At 43.5% G+C, this 20,216-nt stretch overlaps 1 protein-coding gene across 1 annotated transcript in view; it reads right to left on the bottom strand.

The window, feature by feature from the left end:
* The window catches only part of LOC310773971 (uncharacterized protein), an 83,702-nt gene that overhangs the window by 7,163 nt on the left and 56,323 nt on the right, over positions 1–20,216 (bottom strand). The window contains exons 35-49 of the mRNA XM_083634011.1: positions 19,602–19,709; positions 17,493–17,546; positions 17,295–17,348; positions 16,915–16,968; positions 16,760–16,813; positions 16,422–16,529; positions 16,023–16,076; positions 10,763–10,816; positions 9,398–9,559; positions 8,659–8,766; positions 7,344–7,451; positions 6,814–6,867; positions 3,692–3,799; positions 300–353; positions 22–129 (exon numbers count right to left, since the gene is read on the bottom strand). Of these exons, the coding sequence (XP_083490137.1) occupies positions 22–129; positions 300–353; positions 3,692–3,799; positions 6,814–6,867; positions 7,344–7,451; positions 8,659–8,766; positions 9,398–9,559; positions 10,763–10,816; positions 16,023–16,076; positions 16,422–16,529; positions 16,760–16,813; positions 16,915–16,968; positions 17,295–17,348; positions 17,493–17,546; positions 19,602–19,709 (1,242 nt within the window). The remainder of the gene's footprint in view (positions 1–21; positions 130–299; positions 354–3,691; positions 3,800–6,813; positions 6,868–7,343; positions 7,452–8,658; positions 8,767–9,397; positions 9,560–10,762; positions 10,817–16,022; positions 16,077–16,421; positions 16,530–16,759; positions 16,814–16,914; positions 16,969–17,294; positions 17,349–17,492; positions 17,547–19,601; positions 19,710–20,216) is intronic.

Genomic DNA, 20,216 nt, shown 5'->3' with positions numbered 1-20,216 from the left:
GTGAGTCATGGCTTTGCTTACAGTTGTCCCTGGGATACCATGGAGCCCGGTGAAACCTCTGTGACCCTTCTGACCCCGGTCTCCCTGAACTCCAGCCACTCCCTTCTCTCCCTGTGGTCCTTGGGGTCCCTGAAAGCAGGACACACAATGACAGTTCAAGATTGGTGTCATGCAACATGTTATTGAGACTGGCACAGCATGTTCTAAAAAATTACAAATTATCTGCTACTAGAAATGTCTGTTTTTGGTTTTGTTGCTGTTTTTTTAGGCAGAATAGGAAATTGTCTTTTCATCCTTACCACTATGCCTCTTAGTCCATCTGATCCCGGGGGTCCAGGGGGTCCTTTGGCACCCTAAATTAAAAACAAGTGACAAGAGACACGTGAGAAAAAAATAGAGATGAGGTTTAATTTTACAGCAGGAACCCTACTTTTTCGCTAATTTATCTAGATTAAAAATGCTCGCTTAAAACTAGGGGTGTCACAATATATCGTCCCACGAAATTTCGCGATAGTAAAACGTCACGATATGTATCGTTGAGATGAAATCTCATATCGTGAAAAAAAAAAAAAAAAAAAAAAAAAAATTTTTTTTTTTTTTTTCAAAAATAGACAAAGAAACGTCTTTGTTTGTTGAAGTTCAATGTGTGGAAAGTAGTTCAGTCGAACAAGTCTCTGAAGAGACACATGAGAAGTTATACAGGAGAGAAACCATTCAATTGAGTTTCTGGCAAAACTGTTTACTTGACAGGAAAAACTGAAGATGCATAAAAAATAGACTAAGAAAAGTCTTGTTGTTTGAGTTTGAAGAAAAACTGAAGATGCATAATGAGAATTTATACTGCTGAGAAACCTTTTAGTTCAAAGTAAATCTAAGTGACGGTGTAACTCATTCTATTTCAAGATAAGCCTTATCTCCAATCTCATGTTTTTTCTAGTTGTTATTGTAATAACAATTTCCCACAACAGCATGTTTTGTATTTGTGCATTTCAAATAAAATACTACTTTTCCAGTCATATATTGTCATTATTCAAGGTTAAAAAAATATTGTTAAAATCGTATCGTATCGTATCGTTATCGTGAACCCAGTATCGTGATACGTATCGTATCGTGAACTGAGTGTATCGTGACACCCCTACTTAAAACTCTAAAGTCGCCTGTGTGATAGACTAGCTACTGCAATAGAAAAGAAGAGGGCAATAATGTCATTAACTGATGCAGTGCTTAAGATTGGATTAATAGAAAATCAAAAAATAATAAATAAATCAAAGTGGAGTTTTTAATCTATCTTTTATTGCTATGGTTTGATGAGGAATTCGGTTGAGTTTGACACACAATAGTATAAATGTGTATTAAATAGATCATATCAAAACATGTTATTTTTTATTGTCTAAATGGTAATAATCTCTAGGCTTCCTTGATCAATGTGTGTAAGATTATGTAATCAAGCAATAAAAACACGAAGACGGCATGCTCCTATTGTGTTTTGACGTTTTGCTGAAGTGTTAACATGGAACACTGTAGTAAACGATCTAAACATGGATGATTTTGGTGTCCCTCCAAACCTTCCTTTAAAGTTGTGTATGTGTGTGTGTGTGTGTGTGTGTGTGTGTGTGTGTGTGCTAGGGGTGGGAATCTCTAGACACCTCACGATTCGATTCCGATTCAGAGGGCTACGATTTGATTATAAAACGATTATTGATGCATCTCGAATCGATGCATTACTCTCACTTTCCTTTTTCTCACTGTGTGGCTACTTTTAAAATAAAGTGCATTTGGAATTGCATTGTATTATGATCCATAATTAAAATAAACAAATGCATTTACTTCCATTATCTTTTGTAATACAAATGCTGCCCTCTGTTACAAGAGTTATTCACCAGGTGGCAGTCAGGGTTTCAAGCATGCAGCAAAGCTACAGTAAAAGCGGAGAGTGCAGAAGAAAAGGCACAAGCTTTACTGAAACATATCACCTGACTGGACAACCATTATATAAACATGGTGCCAGAAGCGGAACCTTGATGATGCGACAGGACACAAAATAACCGACTGGACAACATTGATTCCACCGGAGCTAAGTTCAACACTTGATAAGCAAAAGTGCTAACGCTAGCTGCTAGCCGACGAAAGGCTTGACACTACTCTGTATGCACTCTATGGGCCCTATTCTCCCACAGGCCTTCGGCGCTAAAACGGGCCTTAAACGCAAAAAACGTGCCTTGCGCCTGTTTTGGGACGATATCAATATGGCTTTAGGCTGCCAAATGCGCTTTAGGCCGAATGGGCGTGGCGCAGTCCCAGAATGGGCCAAAGTGGGCGTGTCGGCGCTAAATACCGCCGTACTCCTATCTTCCGACCTGCCGTTAATTTAGCGCCTTGCGCCTTTGAAAAGCAGGCCTATTCAGTGGGCCAGTCCCTCCCCTCTCTCCTCTGTCACCCTTCTCTGTGTCACTCTCTCCCTCTCTCCTACTGACAGGAGCAGGCATTGGTGTGCGTTTACCAGTTTATTGTGAAATAAATCCTTCCGCGTTGAGTTACTGTCACAAGCCTGTGTGACAACGCTTCCAGCCTGGGTAAAACAACTCCGTCCGTACCGCTTTGAGGCTGCAGGCAGTCTGACAGGCACAATACGACTGTCTCTCTCTGACTGCCTGTGAATGCCCCAGCATGCAATTGGGTACTCAATTTCGCTACTAAATAGCAACCAAATGAGGCGAAATAGATATAAAAGGTCGATCTAAAATAATGTGTAATGGTAACACAGCCTGCAATTGTAGAACATTTCAATATTGGACCAAATAAATCATCGAAATTAAAACACCACCCTAAGTGAAACATATATGTCCTCCTGGGCCTATATATATCCTTTGTCGATTTAACGTCATTTAGATAAGTGTCAGCGGAACGCGCTTCAGAACGCGCATGTGCTATACTGTGATGTCCGCTCCAATAACTTGGCCCAACTTCACATTTAGTTTTACAATAAAAACACATTTATGCAATGATTTTACATAATGTAGGGTATATTTATGTGCATCATTCTACCTGCAGCAGGGGAGAGAAAACGATATCGTTCTGAACAAACTTTCACCAATATAAAATTAATCTCATCATATAGGGATAGGCTATATTTTTGAAGCTGATGCCTTTAGAACATTATTTTCACTTTGATCTTGCTATAGTGTAGCGTATTTACATGCTTGCAGTATTGAAACTGCAGTTAGATTGGTTTGAGAAGCATAATAATATGGAATAATAGCCTATAATGCAGACAGACAGACTGGATGAAGGGAGGGGGGGGGGGGGGCAGAGCGTTTGGCTTTCGTCTGGTTTTGCGGGATCACTGGAATTGGAGCTAAAAAGGCAAGCGTGCAATTCGTTTATTGCAGTTATCCAATGAGCATGACGGTGCATAATTTTACGCTTAAAAGGCGTGGTTGTAATGGTTGAGGCTGCGTCTAGCGCCAGCACGACGATATCAAGTGCGCTTGTCCACGCCCACTGATTTGAGCTGCGCCAGGCGTTCGGCCTAGAAACAGCGCCGATGCAACGATAGGGACCGTTCTCTCTCTTGTAGCCCTGCATGCAGGGCGGACATATCTCCACCATCTCATGGGTGGCGGCGTTGGATTCGGGGTAAAGAAATACATATACATACGTGTGCGTGTGTGTCTGTGTTTGTGGAACTCACGTTGTCGCCTCTTGCCCCCGGGCCGCCCGTCGTTCCCACCGAACCTTCCGTACCCAGAGACCCTGGAGCACCAGCCAGACCCTCCGCACCGGGGTTCCCTCTGTTTCCCTGCACACACACAGACACACACACACACACACACACACACACACACACACACACACACACACACACACACACACACACACACACACACACACACAAACACACACACATGCATGCGCACACACATCAATGATCATACATCAATGATCATACTTGAAAAGGGTCCAATTCAAGTGTACTGCAGAAGTCAAGTCAAGTTTATTTGTATAGCCCTAATTCACAAGCATGTCCTGGAGGGCTTCACAGAAAATATGTCTAGCTAATTCTAGCTGACACAACAGTAGCAAATTACAGTAGTAATGATAACACATTGACCAATTGATAAAGAAATATAGAAAATATAGAAATATAGGATAGAGCGAAGGAGAGAGCAGGAGATGGGAGGGAGAGCAGGGGGAATGTGAGAGAGGAGAGAGCAGGAAAGTGATGAGGTGGGGAGGGAATGGGAAATGTTGGGGAGTAAAGGAGGTGGGGAAGGAGCAGGGGAAGGGGGAAAGAGGAGAGAGCAGGAGAGGGGAGGGGGGAGGGAGAGCAGGGGGATGTGGGGGAGGAGAGAGCAGGGAGAGGGAGGAGGTGAGGAGAGAATGGGAAATGTGGGGGAGGAGAGAACAGAGAAGGAGAGGTGGGGAAGGAGCAGGGGAAGGGGGAAAGAAAGAGAATGGGTGCCATGCTTTAAAATAGGATGGATGCCATGCTTTAGAATAGTGTGTGGGGGAGGAGGGGGGGTGTTCGGGAAGGGGAGGAGTTGGGGAGGGAGAGCAGGGGGAGTATGAGAGAGTATATGGAGAGAACAGGGAAAGGAGGGCTAGCTGACACAACAGTAGCAAATTACAGTAGTAATAATAACACATTGAACAATCATATGATAGAGAAATATAGAAAATATGGAAATATAGGATAGAATGGGTGCCACGCTTTAGGTTAGAATGGGTGCCATGCTTTAGAATAGTGGCGGAATAGTGGGAGAGGATAGAATGGGTGCCATGCTTTGGAGTAGAATGGGTGCCATGCTTTAGAATAGTGGGGGAATAGTGGGGGAGGAGAGATCAGGAAAGGGAGGAGGGTGCAGGGGAGGGAGAGCAGGGGGAATGTGAGAGAGGAGAGAGCAGGAAGTGGCAGGGAATGGGGAATGTTGGGGAGGAGAGGGGGAGGGGAAGGGAGAAAGAGGAGAGATCAGGAGAAGGGAGGGGGAGAGCGGGGGGGGGGGTGGGGGAGGAGAGAGCATGGAAAGGGAGGAGGTGGGGGGAATGGGAAATGTGGGGGAGGAGAGAACAGGGAGGGAGAGGTGGGAAAGGGGGAAAGAGAAAGATAATGGGTACCATGCTTTAGAATAGAATGGATGCCATGCTTTAGAACAGTGGGGGGGAGAGTTCAGGAAGGGGAGGTGGTCTACTCTGTCTACTCTAGACATTAACCAGAACTAACCAGGACACAGGGAATCTAGCTAATCTACAGCCTAGTCTGGCCTGTCCTACTCTACTCTAGTCTGATTTTAGCCTGAACACTATAACAGGTCTACAGCCTATAGTTAGGCTGTAGCTAATATATCGCCTAACCTAAGCTATTCTAACCTACCGGCAACCCACGACCAGTGATGGAGAGCACCAATGCCCCCCACCCCGGTCCCCGCCCCCACACACATAAGGCATGGGAGAGAAGGCCAGGCCGGGACACAGCGGCACCCCCTCACCCCCAGTGGGGATTTTCATTAATATAAGATGTTTGTTCAAACCAGAACTGTCTATATAGAAGAATCTACCTCATTATTTGCCCCTGTGGAAAATCATATGTAGGTAAAACGAGTAGAGCACTAAAGACTCCTATTGCTGAGCACCTAAGTACCATCAGATGTAAGAATATGAATTATCCAGTAGTAGCACATTTTGCTGAGGCCAACCACCCTATCTCCTCGTTTAAATACATTGGTATTGAACATGTATCACTGCCACCGAGAGGAGGTAACCTAGATCTTTTACTTTCCAGGAGAGAACACTTCTGGATCCACCAACTGAGAACTCTATCTCCCCATGGACTCAATGTGGACTATGATTTGAGGTGTTACCTGTAATGTGTGTTTTTCTATGTAAACTTCAGATAATCTTTTTATTGGATATTTAGAAAGTTATTTATGATGACTCTTCCCAGAGCTGATGTTCTAACTTCCCTAAATGTCTATGAGTATATATTGTATTATGGTATTTCACTGGTAAATAATAGTATGTATTGATTGGCTGTGACAGCCTTCCCACTTGTTTTTTTTTGATTGGCTGCTCTAGTCTACCTGATGACTTGTCAATCATGTGAATTGTCATCACCATCAGGTGTGCCATTAATTAGATCCAGACCTATAAAAACCACTCGGTTATGTAGTGTCTGTAAATTTGAAGAAGGCCATAGGCCGAAACGTAATTTCATTAAAACAATTTTCGCATATGGAGCAGTGAGTGTGCAACACTTCCTTCATCCTCAAGTTCGCGATTTCGGTGATCAGCACCTCCTGAAACGTATTATTGGTGTGCGTTACTATCTTCTTTCCTATATAGAAGAATCGCAACATCTCTATTCACTCCAATGGACCAGTTTTTTCATTGCAAATGCAACCTTTGGCAAAAAGGAACTTTTGGGAAATAAGGTTCTGGATTAAGGAGTGCTGTGGAGTAGCAGCAGAATGGACTGTTTGTGATGTACTTTGAAAGGGTCAGACATTTAAATAATCAAATTGTATATTCTCAGCTTTATTTTATGCACTCAAACGTAGCGTGAGCCCCCTTCCTGGTATCAGCATTTTGGACATCTGCTGATGACACTCTCTTACTAGATTGCTCTGGTTCAAACCAGGAGGATTAGCCACATTACACAAGTGCACGCATGCATGTACGCACGCAAGCACGCACGGCACGCACGCACGCACGCATGCGCACACACACACACACACCCACACACACACACACACACACACACACACACACACACACACACACACTTGTGTCTCTTGACTGCCATGTCTTTAGTCTTACCCTGGCTCCTAAGAGACCGTCCTTACCAGGCGCTCCCTCTGCTCCAGCGATACCCTGCATGAGACACATAATCATATAATAAACTTCCCATGTGAAGACCAGAAGAAAAAAGGGACTTTACAGAGAAATATGTGTTGTCAGTTTATGATGAGAAAACTCAGAAGAGAGAAAAATGCACCTGGGCTGGGGGAAGCAGGAATTTTAACCAATTCTTTTGAAGATCTTGGATGATTGATTTTTGTAGTCTTTATGGAATTCCATATTCAATATTCATTATCAGGTTCCATGTAAAAAAAAGTTATCTTAAGTGTACAAAAATCTGTTAAAAGAAATTCTATTTGCCAGTCCTATTGAAGATGATGGACCTTTACACTCCTTACTATTCTAAGCCATGTTGGTAATGTGGTAAACTAATGTTCCAATTATTCTGCTGTTGCACTGTGTACATCACTGCAGATAAGAGCATCAGCTAAATAGCTCAAATGTAAATGATAAAGTTATAGGAAGTGGTTTAGATGGACAGGACAAACCTCTGGTCCGGCATCTCCTCTTGGCCCGGTGGCTCCTGGTAAACCAACTCCACCAGGTGGGCCGTTGGCGCCCTGAGTTCCAGGAGTGCCGGCTTTTCCCGGTGCACCCTGCGAAACGAATATTGATTTCTAAGTTTGAGAATAAGAACACATCTTTCCACTCTGCATGTTTTTGTGTGTGCTTACTCTGAATCAGGTTTAGAGAGAAATACCATTACAATTGGGAGAATATACTGTACAGTAGGGACTTTAATTTAAATGAAGTTCTAACGGAGGTTCAGTCAGGAAGACTATAATCTGCACTTTACACTTCCTCAGTTCACTCCTTATTTCTCCACCCCTTCAAATCTGCTCACATGCTCAAAATAGCCTGTCAACCTCCGGGCTTAAATTGAATAATCAGCTGCTTGCCGCCTGGTCTCTTTTATCCAATAGCATAGCGTCACATCACATCTCACCCCACACACCTCCATTGTAAGCCTATCACATTGCTTTTCACCCTTCATCGTAAGCCTATCACATGGCTGTTGTCCTATTAAATATGCTTGTTTCTATTCATTCAGCCTCCCAACCTTGCTGCTGGCAGACTCACACCCGCCACCTCCTCTTCTCTACCCAGTTTTTGCAAACCCATCAGATTCTTCAGTCTGAAGTCTCATCAGTTTCAGAAGGAGAGGCATCACCATCACCACCACCAGCATCTAGACTCTACAGGGGGATCTATCTGGCTGCTGCTCATGGCTGATGCTATCTCAATATCTCCCTGTGGTGTCTAAGCGCCAAAGACTATTAACAATACCTAATTCTCATATTTTCTGTAATGCATCATTCATTCACTATTGTAATAAATATTATTTTCATTCACTGGTCTCTAGTCTCTCCTGATTGAAATGGAATTAGGCCAAATGTTGATACTGGCTAGGTAATAATAATAATAATAACTTGGGAAATAATTAGCCATGTTAACTTTGACTCCACGTTCACTCTTTTGGAGGGTGATGATGGTACATGTTTACAGCACTATTCCAAATATAGACTATAGGTTTAATTAAAGTGTGAATTCAGCCATGGGGGAAAAAAAAGTATTAGAGTTTTTGATGGGAATACTAATAAAATCACAGTTTGTAAACTGAAAGATATGATGTTTAACTACACTGTATCTATGTATTTTTGTAGAAAGGTTATTAAATTACTGACTGGGATCAATCGAGTGAATTACGTTACCTGTCGCAATTCTAAGCAGGTAATCACAATTTCAACAGCTCACTGACAGAAGACAGGTCACATGACAAACAGTGTGAGGAAGAATACGTACAGCAGGACCGGGCAGTCCCCCCATGCCTCTCTCTCCTCTGACCCCGGGCTGACCCACCAGCCCGCGCTGTCCTGAGGTACCCGAGGGCCCTGGAGGCCCGTCTGGACCCTGTAACACAACACAACAACAGACTGAGGCTGCAGGTAAAGATATGATGGGCTGAGATACAAAACAGTACAACAATATATATATATATATATATATATATATATATATATATATATATATATATATATATATATATATATATATATATATATATATATAGGCCATTTTATATGTATATAAAATCTTCTCCCCAATTGTAAACTTTCCCTCTGCTCCACCCCCTCTGCCGATCTGGGAAGAGTTGTAGACTAGCACATGCTTCCTCAGATACATGTGCAGTCGCCAGCCGCTTCTTTTCACCTGACAGTGAGGAGTTTCACTGGCAGGAGGATGATGCTATTCCCCCAGTTCCCCTCCCCCCAAACAGGTGCCCCGACCGACCAGAGGAGGCACTTGTGCAGCGACCAGGACTCATACTGTATCTCTCCGGCTTCCCACCCGCAGGCACGGCCAATTGGGCCTGTATGGATGCCCGATGAAGCTAGAGGTAAAACGGGGGCTCGAACCTGCAACCCTCATGTTGGTAGGTGGGAATATACCTGGATGCCCAGAAGTCTAAAACTACTTGTGATAAAACATTTGCAGAGAGAAGATTGCATTCCCAGGAGGAGACAGGCTTTAGTGAACTTACCGCAGGACCGTCCTCTCCGGAGTCTCCCTTTTCTCCCGGGGTGCCTGCCGGACCTGCAGCTCCTCTGTCTCCTTGTGCTCCATGAGCTCCGTTCTCCCCTCGCACCCCACCAGGACCTGACTTCCCAGGGGCACCCATGGTCCCGGCTGCACCTGTATTACCCTGACACACAACAACCTCTCAGTCAACACTCACCTGTATTACCCTGACACACAACAACCTCTCAGTCAACACTCTGCTACCTGTATTACCCTGACACACAACAACCTCTCAGTCAACACTCACCTGTATTACCCTGACACACAACAACCTCTCAGTCAACACTCACCTGTATTACCCTGACACATAACAACCTCTCAGTCAACACTCACCTGTATTACCCTGACACACAACAACCTCTCAGTCAACACTCACCTGTATTACCCTGACACATAACAACCTCTCAGTCAACACTCACCTGTATTACCCTGACACACAACAACCTCTCAGTCAACACTCACCTGTATTACCCTGACACATAACAACCTCTCAGTCAACACTCACCTGTATTACCCTGACACACAACAACCTCTCAGTCAACACTCTGCTACCTGTATTAACCTGACACATAACAACCTCTCAGTCAACACTCACCTGTATTACCCTATCACAACAACCTCTCAGTCAACACTCTGCTACCTGTATTACCCTGACACATAACAACCTCTCAGTCAACACTCTGTTACCTGTATTACCCTGACACACAACAACCTCTCAGTCAACACTCACCTGTATTACCCTGACACATAACAACCTCTCAGTCAACACTCACCTGTATTACCCTGACACACAACAACCTCTCAGTCAACACTCTGCTACCTGTATTACCCTGACACATAACAACCTCTCAGTCAACACTCACCTGTATTACCCTGACACATAACAACCTCTCAGTCAACACTCACCTGTATTACCCTGACACATAACAACCTCTCAGTCAACACTCACCTGTATTACCCTGACACATAACAACCTCTCAGTCAACACTCACCTGTATTACCCTGACACACAACAACCTCTCAGTCAACACTCTGCTACCTGTATTACCCTGACACATAACAACCTCTCAGTCAACACTCTACCTTCAGTACTTAAACAGACCATGCAGAAGAGCAACACTTTGACACCAAATAAGCAGATAAATGTTATAAAGGAATTTAGATAGATAGATAGATAGATAGATAGATAGATAGATAGAGATATATAGACAATCAAATAGACAATTAAAACATCCTAATTATCTTGTACATCAAAATATTTGTATCTTCACATGTCCATAAATCATTTCTTATTCATAATAAATTAAGCTGGAACAGATTCACTCACAACAGATCCAACTGGTCCAATTCCTCCAGCTAGTCCAGGGAAACCAGATGAGCCCTGTTGGAAAACGAGTAATAAACAATAACAATAATGATGATAATTCAGTAATGAATAATAATAATTAGGACAACTATATTTGTACAGCATTTTACTTAAAGTCCCTGGAAACCAGAAATATTTTATTATTATTTAGCATTTTGAGTTCATCACATCACAGGAACCTATGTTAATAAGCCACCAGCCAAATTTGAACGATGATGAACGTCGCAAAGTATATAAATTTAGGTTTGACAGTCATGGCAAAAGTCATGAGAATCAATTACATTTTAGAGTATATTTTCTCCCGCGGACTGTGTGGGCGTGTCCGTCTGCAGCAGGTATTTTCCTCTCTCTCTCTCTCTCTCTCGGAGGAGACCTCTCTCTCCGTTAAAGGAGAGAGAGAGAGAGAGAAGGAGAGAGAGAGAGAAGGAAAGAGAGATGGACTGTGTGTGTGTGTGTGTGTGTGTGTGTGTGTTCGCGCGTTGCTCGGCGAACACACTCGCCGCTGCGCTGCGAGTGCACAGCGCTACTGTGTGTGTGTCAGTGTGTGTGTGCGCGCGTGCGTGCATGCGTGTGTGTGATTCGATTAAATCTTATGACGTGATAAGCTCCTGCATTTTAGCACCGCGCGCTCCGCTCTCTTCAATGAGGAAATGGAAATCCAGACCTTGTAGAAAAGTGGCGATTTTAAGGCTTTGAGTTGAAAGTAATGTATCATAATTTCTGAGGCACACAATTACTAACATAAGAGCCTAAATAACATAGTTAGAACGTTTTTGTGGATTTTGGTTTCCAGGGTCTTTAACAATTATAAAGTTAGAATTACATCACATTCATACAAATAGCAGCACCCATTCTTTGTCATTTTTACAGTTTTTTATTGTTTCTTAATTCAAAACTGTTCCAGTTCTGATACCTGTTGGAGCATGCAATCACTGTCTGTCTCTTTATCTGTCTGTGTGTGCATGTGTGTGTGTGTGTGTGTGTGTGTGTGTGTGTGCGTGCGCGTGCATGCGCGCATGTATGCGTGTGTGTGTGTGCGTGTGTGTGCGTGTGTGTGTCTCCTGCTGTTGGTAGTGCTATGTCTGTGTGTTTGGGTGTGTCTGCTGGCTGATGTGGGTAGTGCTATCACCAATTGGTGTGTGTGTGTGTGTGTGTGTGTGTGTGTGTGTGTGTGTGTGTGTCTGTGTGTGTGTGTGTGTGCATGCGTTTGTGTGTGTCTCCTGCTGTTGGTAGTGCTACTGTATGTCTGTGTGTGTGTGGGTGTCACCTGCTGGCTGGTGTGGGTAGTGCTATCACTAATTGGTGTGTGTTTGGGTGTGTTCAAGATTCAAGATTCAAGATTCAAGATTTTTATTGTCACTCCATGGTACAAGTATCACGTGTGAAATTCTTGTGCTGTGAACTCCGTTTACAACATAGTACAAATATAACAGGGCATTTGAGTGCAAAAACAACAAGAGACACAACAAGCAATAAGGCAGTATAGTGATAAGACAAGTCAGAGACAGTGGCATATTCACTGCACATAGGTGCACATGTCGTGTGCATACTTTAAACATGCTTAAACATTTTAAATTCGGCGTATTTGACATACAGGTGCCAATAGCATATTCCTTATTAAACATACAATTAAACTGGGCGTTTTAAATTCGGCGTATTTGACATACAGGTGCAAATAGCATATTCCTTATTAAACATACAATTAAACATTAGACATACGTAATGGTAGCAGCTACAGTACGGTACAGTACGGCTACTTCACTATTTGTGTATGTTAAGGAGTCTCGTGGCCTGCGGGAAGAAACTGTTCCTCAAGCGATTTGTGCGTGCTTTTGGAACCCTGTATCTTCTCCCTGAGGGTAACAGGGAGAACAGGCTGTTGTGGCGATGGTTTGTGTCTTTGATGATCTTCAGGGACCTCCTGAGGCACCACTGTTTATACAGTTCATGCAGTTCTGGCAACTCACATCCTGTTACGCGCTGGGCCGCGCGTCTCACTCTCCGTAGCGCCCTGCGGTCCATGGTGGTACAGTTCCCGTACCAGGTAGTGAAGCAGCCAGTCAGCAGGCTTTCAATGGTGCCTCTGTAGAAGTCCGTAAGGATTTCTGGCCTTAGCCCAAATTTCTTCAGGCGCCTGAGTCCGTGTATTCGCTGTTGGGCCTTTTTGACAACAGTGGCGGTGTGGCCGGCCCAAGTCAGGTCCTGGTGGATGTTGACTCCCAGGTACTTGAAGCTGTCCACCCTTTCCACCACTGTGCCGTTGATGGTGATTGGGGGGTGTGTGCCCCCCCCCTCCTGTAGTCTACAATGATCTCCTTGGTCTTGGAGACGTTCAGAGAGAGGTGGTTGTCCTGGCACCATTGTTCCAGGGCCCCCACCTCCTCTCTGTAGGCCGTCTCGTCGCCCCCCGAGATCAGCCCCACGACTGCTGTGTCGTCTGCAAACTTCACGATGGTGAAGTTTGCAGACGACACAGCAGTCGTGTGTGTGTGTGTGTGTGTGTGTGTGTGTGTCCTGCTGTTGGTAGTGCTACTGTATGTCTGTGTGTGTGTCACCTGCTGGCTGATGTGGGTAGTGCTATCACTAATTGGTGTGTGTGTGTCCAAATAGCTTGCCAAATATTGCTCTGTTTCAGCTGTCATAAGCAGCCTGGCTGTGTGCCAAATACTGCTCTGTTTCAGCTGTCATAGGCAGCCTGGCTGTGTGGAGAAGAAGGTGCTGTGTACCCTTAGGTGCCCATGAATTGTCTAACCTGTTATATTTGATTCCCTGTCATTGTATAATTTGTGGAATCAAATAAAGAATTAAAATGAGTTGTAATTGAAGCTTACAATAGGTTGAGTCGCCTTAGTCACACTACAAGAAACGTACTGCTGTATTTATTGTTTTTTCTTCACTCATGTGATGACAGAGGTTAAACTTGACTACAGACTGTTGATTTTCTCTTTGTTGTATGACATAATATGTGGTCTATGACTTTTACTCCTCTGATTGATTGTTATTATACACAGCTGCGTTGTTCAATCATGTGACCTCTTTACTATCAGGTGACTACTGTATATAAGATGGCGTCTCACTTCTGTATAGGCTAATTGTCTGACAAAGAGCTAATGTAGCTCAAAACGTTACCACTTGCACTTGGTGCAATAAAGCTATTGAAAGGGAGCCCTTGTAGTGTGCGAGCGTTTTTTCATTTGTAATTGAAGCTTGCACACCGCGGCGGAACATTCGTCCAGTTAGACCGACCTCAACGTCTGCGGCTTTCCGCCTGCGGAAAAATACGTTTGACCAATGAAATCCTTTGTTTACAGCTGATGTCATGCCTCCAGTATTGTAGCTAGCTTGCTGGGTAGCTTGCTGCATCAATTTGGTTTCTCAACATCCAATTTTGTATGACAAACACCGCGACGACTACAACACCAAAATCAAGGACAATGGCTTCAGATCGCCCAGCAGTTGGGATTCGCTGAAGATGGTAATGTAGCTGTTAACGTAATTTACTTGCTAACGTTGTAAACGGATGAAGCTAACGTTAGGCACTTTTATCTAAGTGCTAACTAGCAGTTTAGCATTAAATATGGGGTCGGCTGCTAGTACTACTGCTTGACTCCGTTTTCTCTTCTCTCTATTTTTCTGTTGATGGAAATTGAACGTGGGAATGCAAATAATTCGCACCGGACCTGTGTGTATAGGTTGCAATACGGAAAATCCGCACGCATTCCCGCACCGCATTCCGCACCTATGTGATACGACCTTTAATCAGCCTTAGAACACGGCTCTCTTGAATACTCGATTCTGATTGGTCAATCAACAATATTCACCGGTCATTATTTCTCGACAACCGACCACTGCTCTGCCACACCTGGATTAATCAGTTGATAAGAGCGGCGAGCCTTTTGTCAGCAAGACACTACTAATTAGGCCAACCAGTTGCAGCTGTGGTGTCTTGTGTGCCAATTACGAATGAAACCGCTTTGTCGTTGAAAACGCTATTAAAAAATCTATTTGAATAATTATTTTTGTCAGATTATTGAATGATTTAGTTGTAGGCCGTGTTCTAAGCGGGATAATGTATATTGAGGCGGTGATTACTGGGAAATAATGACCTTCAGGTGAACGATTAAGCCCTCCGCTGCGCGTCGGGCTCAATCCACCTGTCGGTCATTATTTCCCCCGTAATCACCGCCTCAATATACATTATCCCTTACATAATGACCTAATTCAAAAAATACGGCTGTGTCGCTGTCTGCTCGGGACACCTGCCACCGGTACCCGTGCCAAATATGAATGCTGTCAGGCCGACAGTGTCCGAGGAAAATGCAACAGAGAGACATTCTGTATGGAGACATACATACGTAGGTTTGTCCTTTTATTGTGTTAGATATACCACTACTACTACTACTACTACTATTACTACTACTACTAACCATTGCTACTAGTCCTACTAATACAGCCTCAGACTTACAGACTCTATAACCATGGGCGGAGTTAATGGGGGGGCCAGGGGGGCCTGGCCCCCCCAGTCGTAAAAAAAAAAATGTGCTCACCATTGTAAATCTCCATCTCACTGTCTGGCTGAATATGATCATACTATTTATATCCACTTTGACAAGAATCACAGGTATCTCTTTGCTAAAGCTGTGACAGGGGGGGCCTCTGACAGGGCCTTGCTGCAGCCGCCCCCTCCCTCTGGAATGCCCTCCCCAGTCACATCTGGCAGGCCAAAACTCATTGTCTTTCATACTCATTATGCCATCTTCCCAAAAAAGCCCTTTTCACTGTTGCTTTTGACCTATAATATTTCTCTCTCTCATCTATTTGAATATTTTCTCTCTTTATTAAAGCTGTTTTATCCTGTATTTGTAAACTGTCTTTGAGCACGGTCAAAAACAACAGTGAACAGTGAAGCACTATAATGTACATTACATTACTAAACATACAATAATTAGTATTAATGTTCTGTAATTCTACTCATATTCTAATATTTCTTATATTTCTATTCTTATACTTATTAAACAATAATTAGAGAGAGACCATGATGATGCCAGCCTTAAAATGAAATATTCCTCTAAATCTGGCTTCAAACGGGCAAAATTTCAAATGTAAAAGGGACATTTTTTGTGTGTGTCAAATGTATGTCTCCTGAAGAAGTGGCCCCCCCAGAGCTAAAAGTCAAACTCTGCCTATGTCTATAACACATGAAAATGAGAGCCGAACTCACCGCTGGCCCCTGTGTTCCTCTGCCGCCCTTCAGTCCAGTCACACCAACAGGCCCCTGGACACACACACACACACACACACACACACACACACACACGATGACATATTCTTGACTAGCTTGAAACCAATGCGAGAGATCAACCTTATAATTCAATTTTCTCATCCTACTAGCAGATTTTTAATGAGATACAACATTATGACTTGTTCAGATGTACATTTTCAAGATCTAGATCAAGATCAACAGTGTGTTACACAGCATATTTTGCCCTTGCACAATAACAGACCAGCTAGCCTTGATCTACTTTAGCTTTCAAGGCCAAAATCTCAATAAAATTAATAAATTGTGGTGTTTTAAAACTCCAGCAATGCTGCCATACAGTAATATTTTTGGGATGCGTACCTGTGTGCCGGTTTTGCCAGCCGTCCCCTGTGGTCCGAGCGCTCCCAACTCTCCCCTTAGGCCTGGCTCACCTGTTTCACCTTTGACCCCAGGCTGACCGTCAACACCCTGGATAGAAGCAGGAAGATGCTCCGTTAAAGATTTATTCAGATTCTTAGGAAATCGGTAATGTTTTTTGCTCTTAAAAATCCTATTTCTATCTTTAATATTTCATCTATTGTCAGGGTGTTGCAGCACTGACCCGTGACCTCACTGTGACTGTGACACGCCTTTAACAGTTGATTCATTGGAATATTCTGGACATCAATGATAACTGAAAAGTCTCAGCGGACACTTACAGGAGGTCCAGGGAAGCCGGCGGCGCCGGTCGGACCAGGCTCACCTGGAGAACCCTGTTAGAGACATTAAAGACACAGTTTGAGGCAGAAATGGAAGCACCGTGGCAAACAATGTCAAATTCAATGTCAGTCGTCAGGTCAAATGTTCTACTGACAGCTATCGCTCTGGATCCTCGGCGGCCTGGGGGTCCTGATGGGCCGGGTTCACCCTGAAATAAAGGAGGGGTTGCATTAAATTGAGTTATTATTCAGTTATTTCAAATGATGTAAAGCGAGGCAGTGTGGCGTCAAGGTTAAGGCCACATTGCTTATATAATGGTGATTTTAATCTTAATTCAAAATTTAACCTTAATTCAGAGGAAATTCAAATTCACCAAAATACCTATTGTTTTTTTTTAGTTGGTATGCAATATGCAGTGAAATTATTATCCAACATGATCACATATTCCTATATGTGATAATGTTGGATAATAATTTAAAACTTTAATATTTTCTTGTCTAAAATGCGTGCTGAAGCTTGTGCTGTCAATCTCACCTTATCACCGTTGGGTCCACTGGATCCAGGAGGTCCAACGCCACCAGAAAGTCCCTTTTAGTGAAGAGAAAACAACATGAAACATTAAAAGTATACAGTAGGACAACAAGGGAAAGAAATGGTGTAACAGTGACAGACAATAACCAATACGTTTGTAACACCGGTGTCAGTCAGTAACAGTAATCCAGTGAGACTCACCCTCAGACCGTCAGATCCTGCTGTGCCCTCAGGTCCCTTCTCTCCGGTGGAACCCTGTTAAAAGAAATGCATCACATTATTTTGTGATGATGAGTTGTTGTCATTTACTTTTTTGGGTGAAGCCACTTTCCCTCAACCTGCCTTGTTTACGTCTACAGTAATTAGTGATTATTATTATTATTACTACTATTATTACCCCCACCCCCGCGCGCGAATGCGCTGTACTAATGACTGCACACAGTGCATGCCCCTCAGGCAAACAAGGAAGTAACTTTGGTTAGAGAGAGAACACTCTTTGTTACATGTAGTTCTCGCTATGGATTTACTTCGAAAATGACCATTTTCATCTACTTTCGATCCACTTTGGATTATTATGTCATCGTGTGGTGAGTACAAGAGTCACAACATGTACATGTGAGTGTTTCTGGTGCTGTTGGAATGTGTATTTTGGGCGACTGAACGGGGATAGGCAGCGCTACCATAGACTGCCATTGTCGTGCTAAGCTAATTAGCAGTGAGGGCTGTACCTCACATTGTACTGCACGGACAGTGAAGATAAAGACATCTACATTCTTGTTTTAGTATCAGCAATATGGCAAAACTCTCAAAATGTTGGCGTATCCCTTTAACCACAGAACAGCAGAGGATATCTGAAGATAATACATTATGCAGAGCCTGATGGTCTTGCAGAAACAAACATATTATTTCCAATCTGTATTAGGACTAAGAATAGGTATGCCATGTTGGAAATGTATTATATTTACTTTACTTTATTGCATTTAGCAGACGCTTTTATCCGAAGCAACTTACAAGATATACAATTACAATTTATGAACATATCAGATAAGAACAAATGAAAGAGAGAAACATAGGTTACAGTCAAATGTAAACATTAAAATAAGTTAAAAAACAACAAATGTAACAGTGAGATGTAACAGTAGCAGTAACAATTATGGAGGACCCAGGTGTAGTCCAAAGAGGTGGGTTTTCAGCCTCCGGCGGAAAATAGGAAGGGTTTCGGCCAGCTCAATCCACCATTGTGGAGCCAGAGAGGAGAACAGGCACGAACGGGACAGACGACTACCAGGCGTCAGAAGTGGTGGAGGGGCGAGGCGAGTGGTGGAGGTGGAGGAGCGGAGGGAACGGTGAGATGTTTGGAAGGTGACGAGGGATTGTAAATAAAGGGGGGCTGACCCGTGGACTGCCCTGAAGGCCAAAACCAAGGTCTTGAACTTGATACGTGCAAGGACAGGGAGCCAGTGAAGTTGACGGAAAAGAGGGGTGACATGGGAGAATTTAGGGAGGTTGAAGACCAGATGGGCAGCAGAGTTTTGAATGAGTTGGAGTGGCTGGATGGCAGAGGCAGGTAACCCCGCCAGGAGGCCATTACAATAGTCCAGGCGGGCGAGGACAAGAGCCTGGACCAAGAGTTGTGTTGCCTCAGTGGTGAGGAACTTACGGATTTTTCTGATGTTGTATAATGAGAATCTGCAGGAGCGGGCGATAGCTGTAATTGAGGGTGAGTTGGATAGCTGGTTGTCAATGAGTACACCAAGGTTTTTAACAGATTGAGAAGGAAGAACTGTGGTATTGTCGATGGTGATGGAGAGGTCAGTGAGGGGGCAGTTTTTTCCAGGGATGAAAAGTAATTCGGTTTTGCTGAGGTTCAGTTTGAGATGATGGTCTGTCATCCAGGAGAGGATGTCTTTGAGGCAAGCGGCAAGACGTGTTTCGATTTGTGTGTCAGAAGGGGGAAAAGAGAGGAAAAGCTATTTTTTTTATTCATAATCCAACAATGATACCATGATTTAATTAAATGTACCGGTAAACCTACTACACTACCTAGAAAGGCAACAGCATTTATCAGTAAACATTTTAACTACTGTCAAATGATATACAGTCAGGGTTAGGAGGGTTACTTTAAAAAATGTATACAATTAATAATTACCGGTTAAAAAATTTAGTCAGTAAGCTAATCCAAGTATCACAATATTAAAGTAATGTAACTCAAAGTATTTTTTTTTCTTGATTTCACTCCTCACACAGTTGCTGTTCTTTGCCTGTGCAGGTCAGATTTACACTCCTATGTAATCCTGCGTTGTAACTTACTGTGTCTCCCTTGGGTCCGGCGGGTCCTGGGATGCCCCTCTCTCCTGGCATCCCCATGAGTCCTGGAGATCCTGGCTCTCCGAGCCCACCGGTTGGACCTGAGTTACCCTGAAGGATGCAGAGGATTTCATAAGATGCACAGCAACAAAAGAGAGACATTAGTAACCCCCTGCCTGTTCCCTTTACATCACTTAAAGGGGAATTCAGTTTATTTACAACCTGGACTTTATTTCCAGCTTTAGAACTCACCCCAAACAGACATTTTTCAAATCAATCCACTACAAAGTTATAAGGCGCAGAGCAGCGGCCTGGTACAGAGGACATAGGGGCATGTGTAATGTGTGCATTTCCATCCTGTAAATAGCTTATTTTCTGCCACGCAGCGGCTCATATCCTTATGATACTGTCATAAATGTGAGCCGTTCTATAACATCTGTTTACTTCTCTCAGCCAGCTGTCACATGTGGGGACTGTGTAACCAAGTCCCGCAAGTCTCTCATCAGCTGAGAGTTGAGAGTCCAGCTGCAGTGGATCAAGCCGCCATGACAGTAAACACCGTAGGATGGCTGATATTTATCTGATTTCAAGAATATGGACGATGCATTTGTATCTATA

Source organism: Poromitra crassiceps (assembly GCF_964638095.1).
Source record: "Poromitra crassiceps genome assembly, chromosome: 3".
In the NCBI taxonomy this organism is placed as follows: Eukaryota; Metazoa; Chordata; class Actinopteri; order Beryciformes; family Melamphaidae; genus Poromitra; species Poromitra crassiceps.
This window is presented reverse-complemented; position numbering and strand designations above follow the sequence as displayed.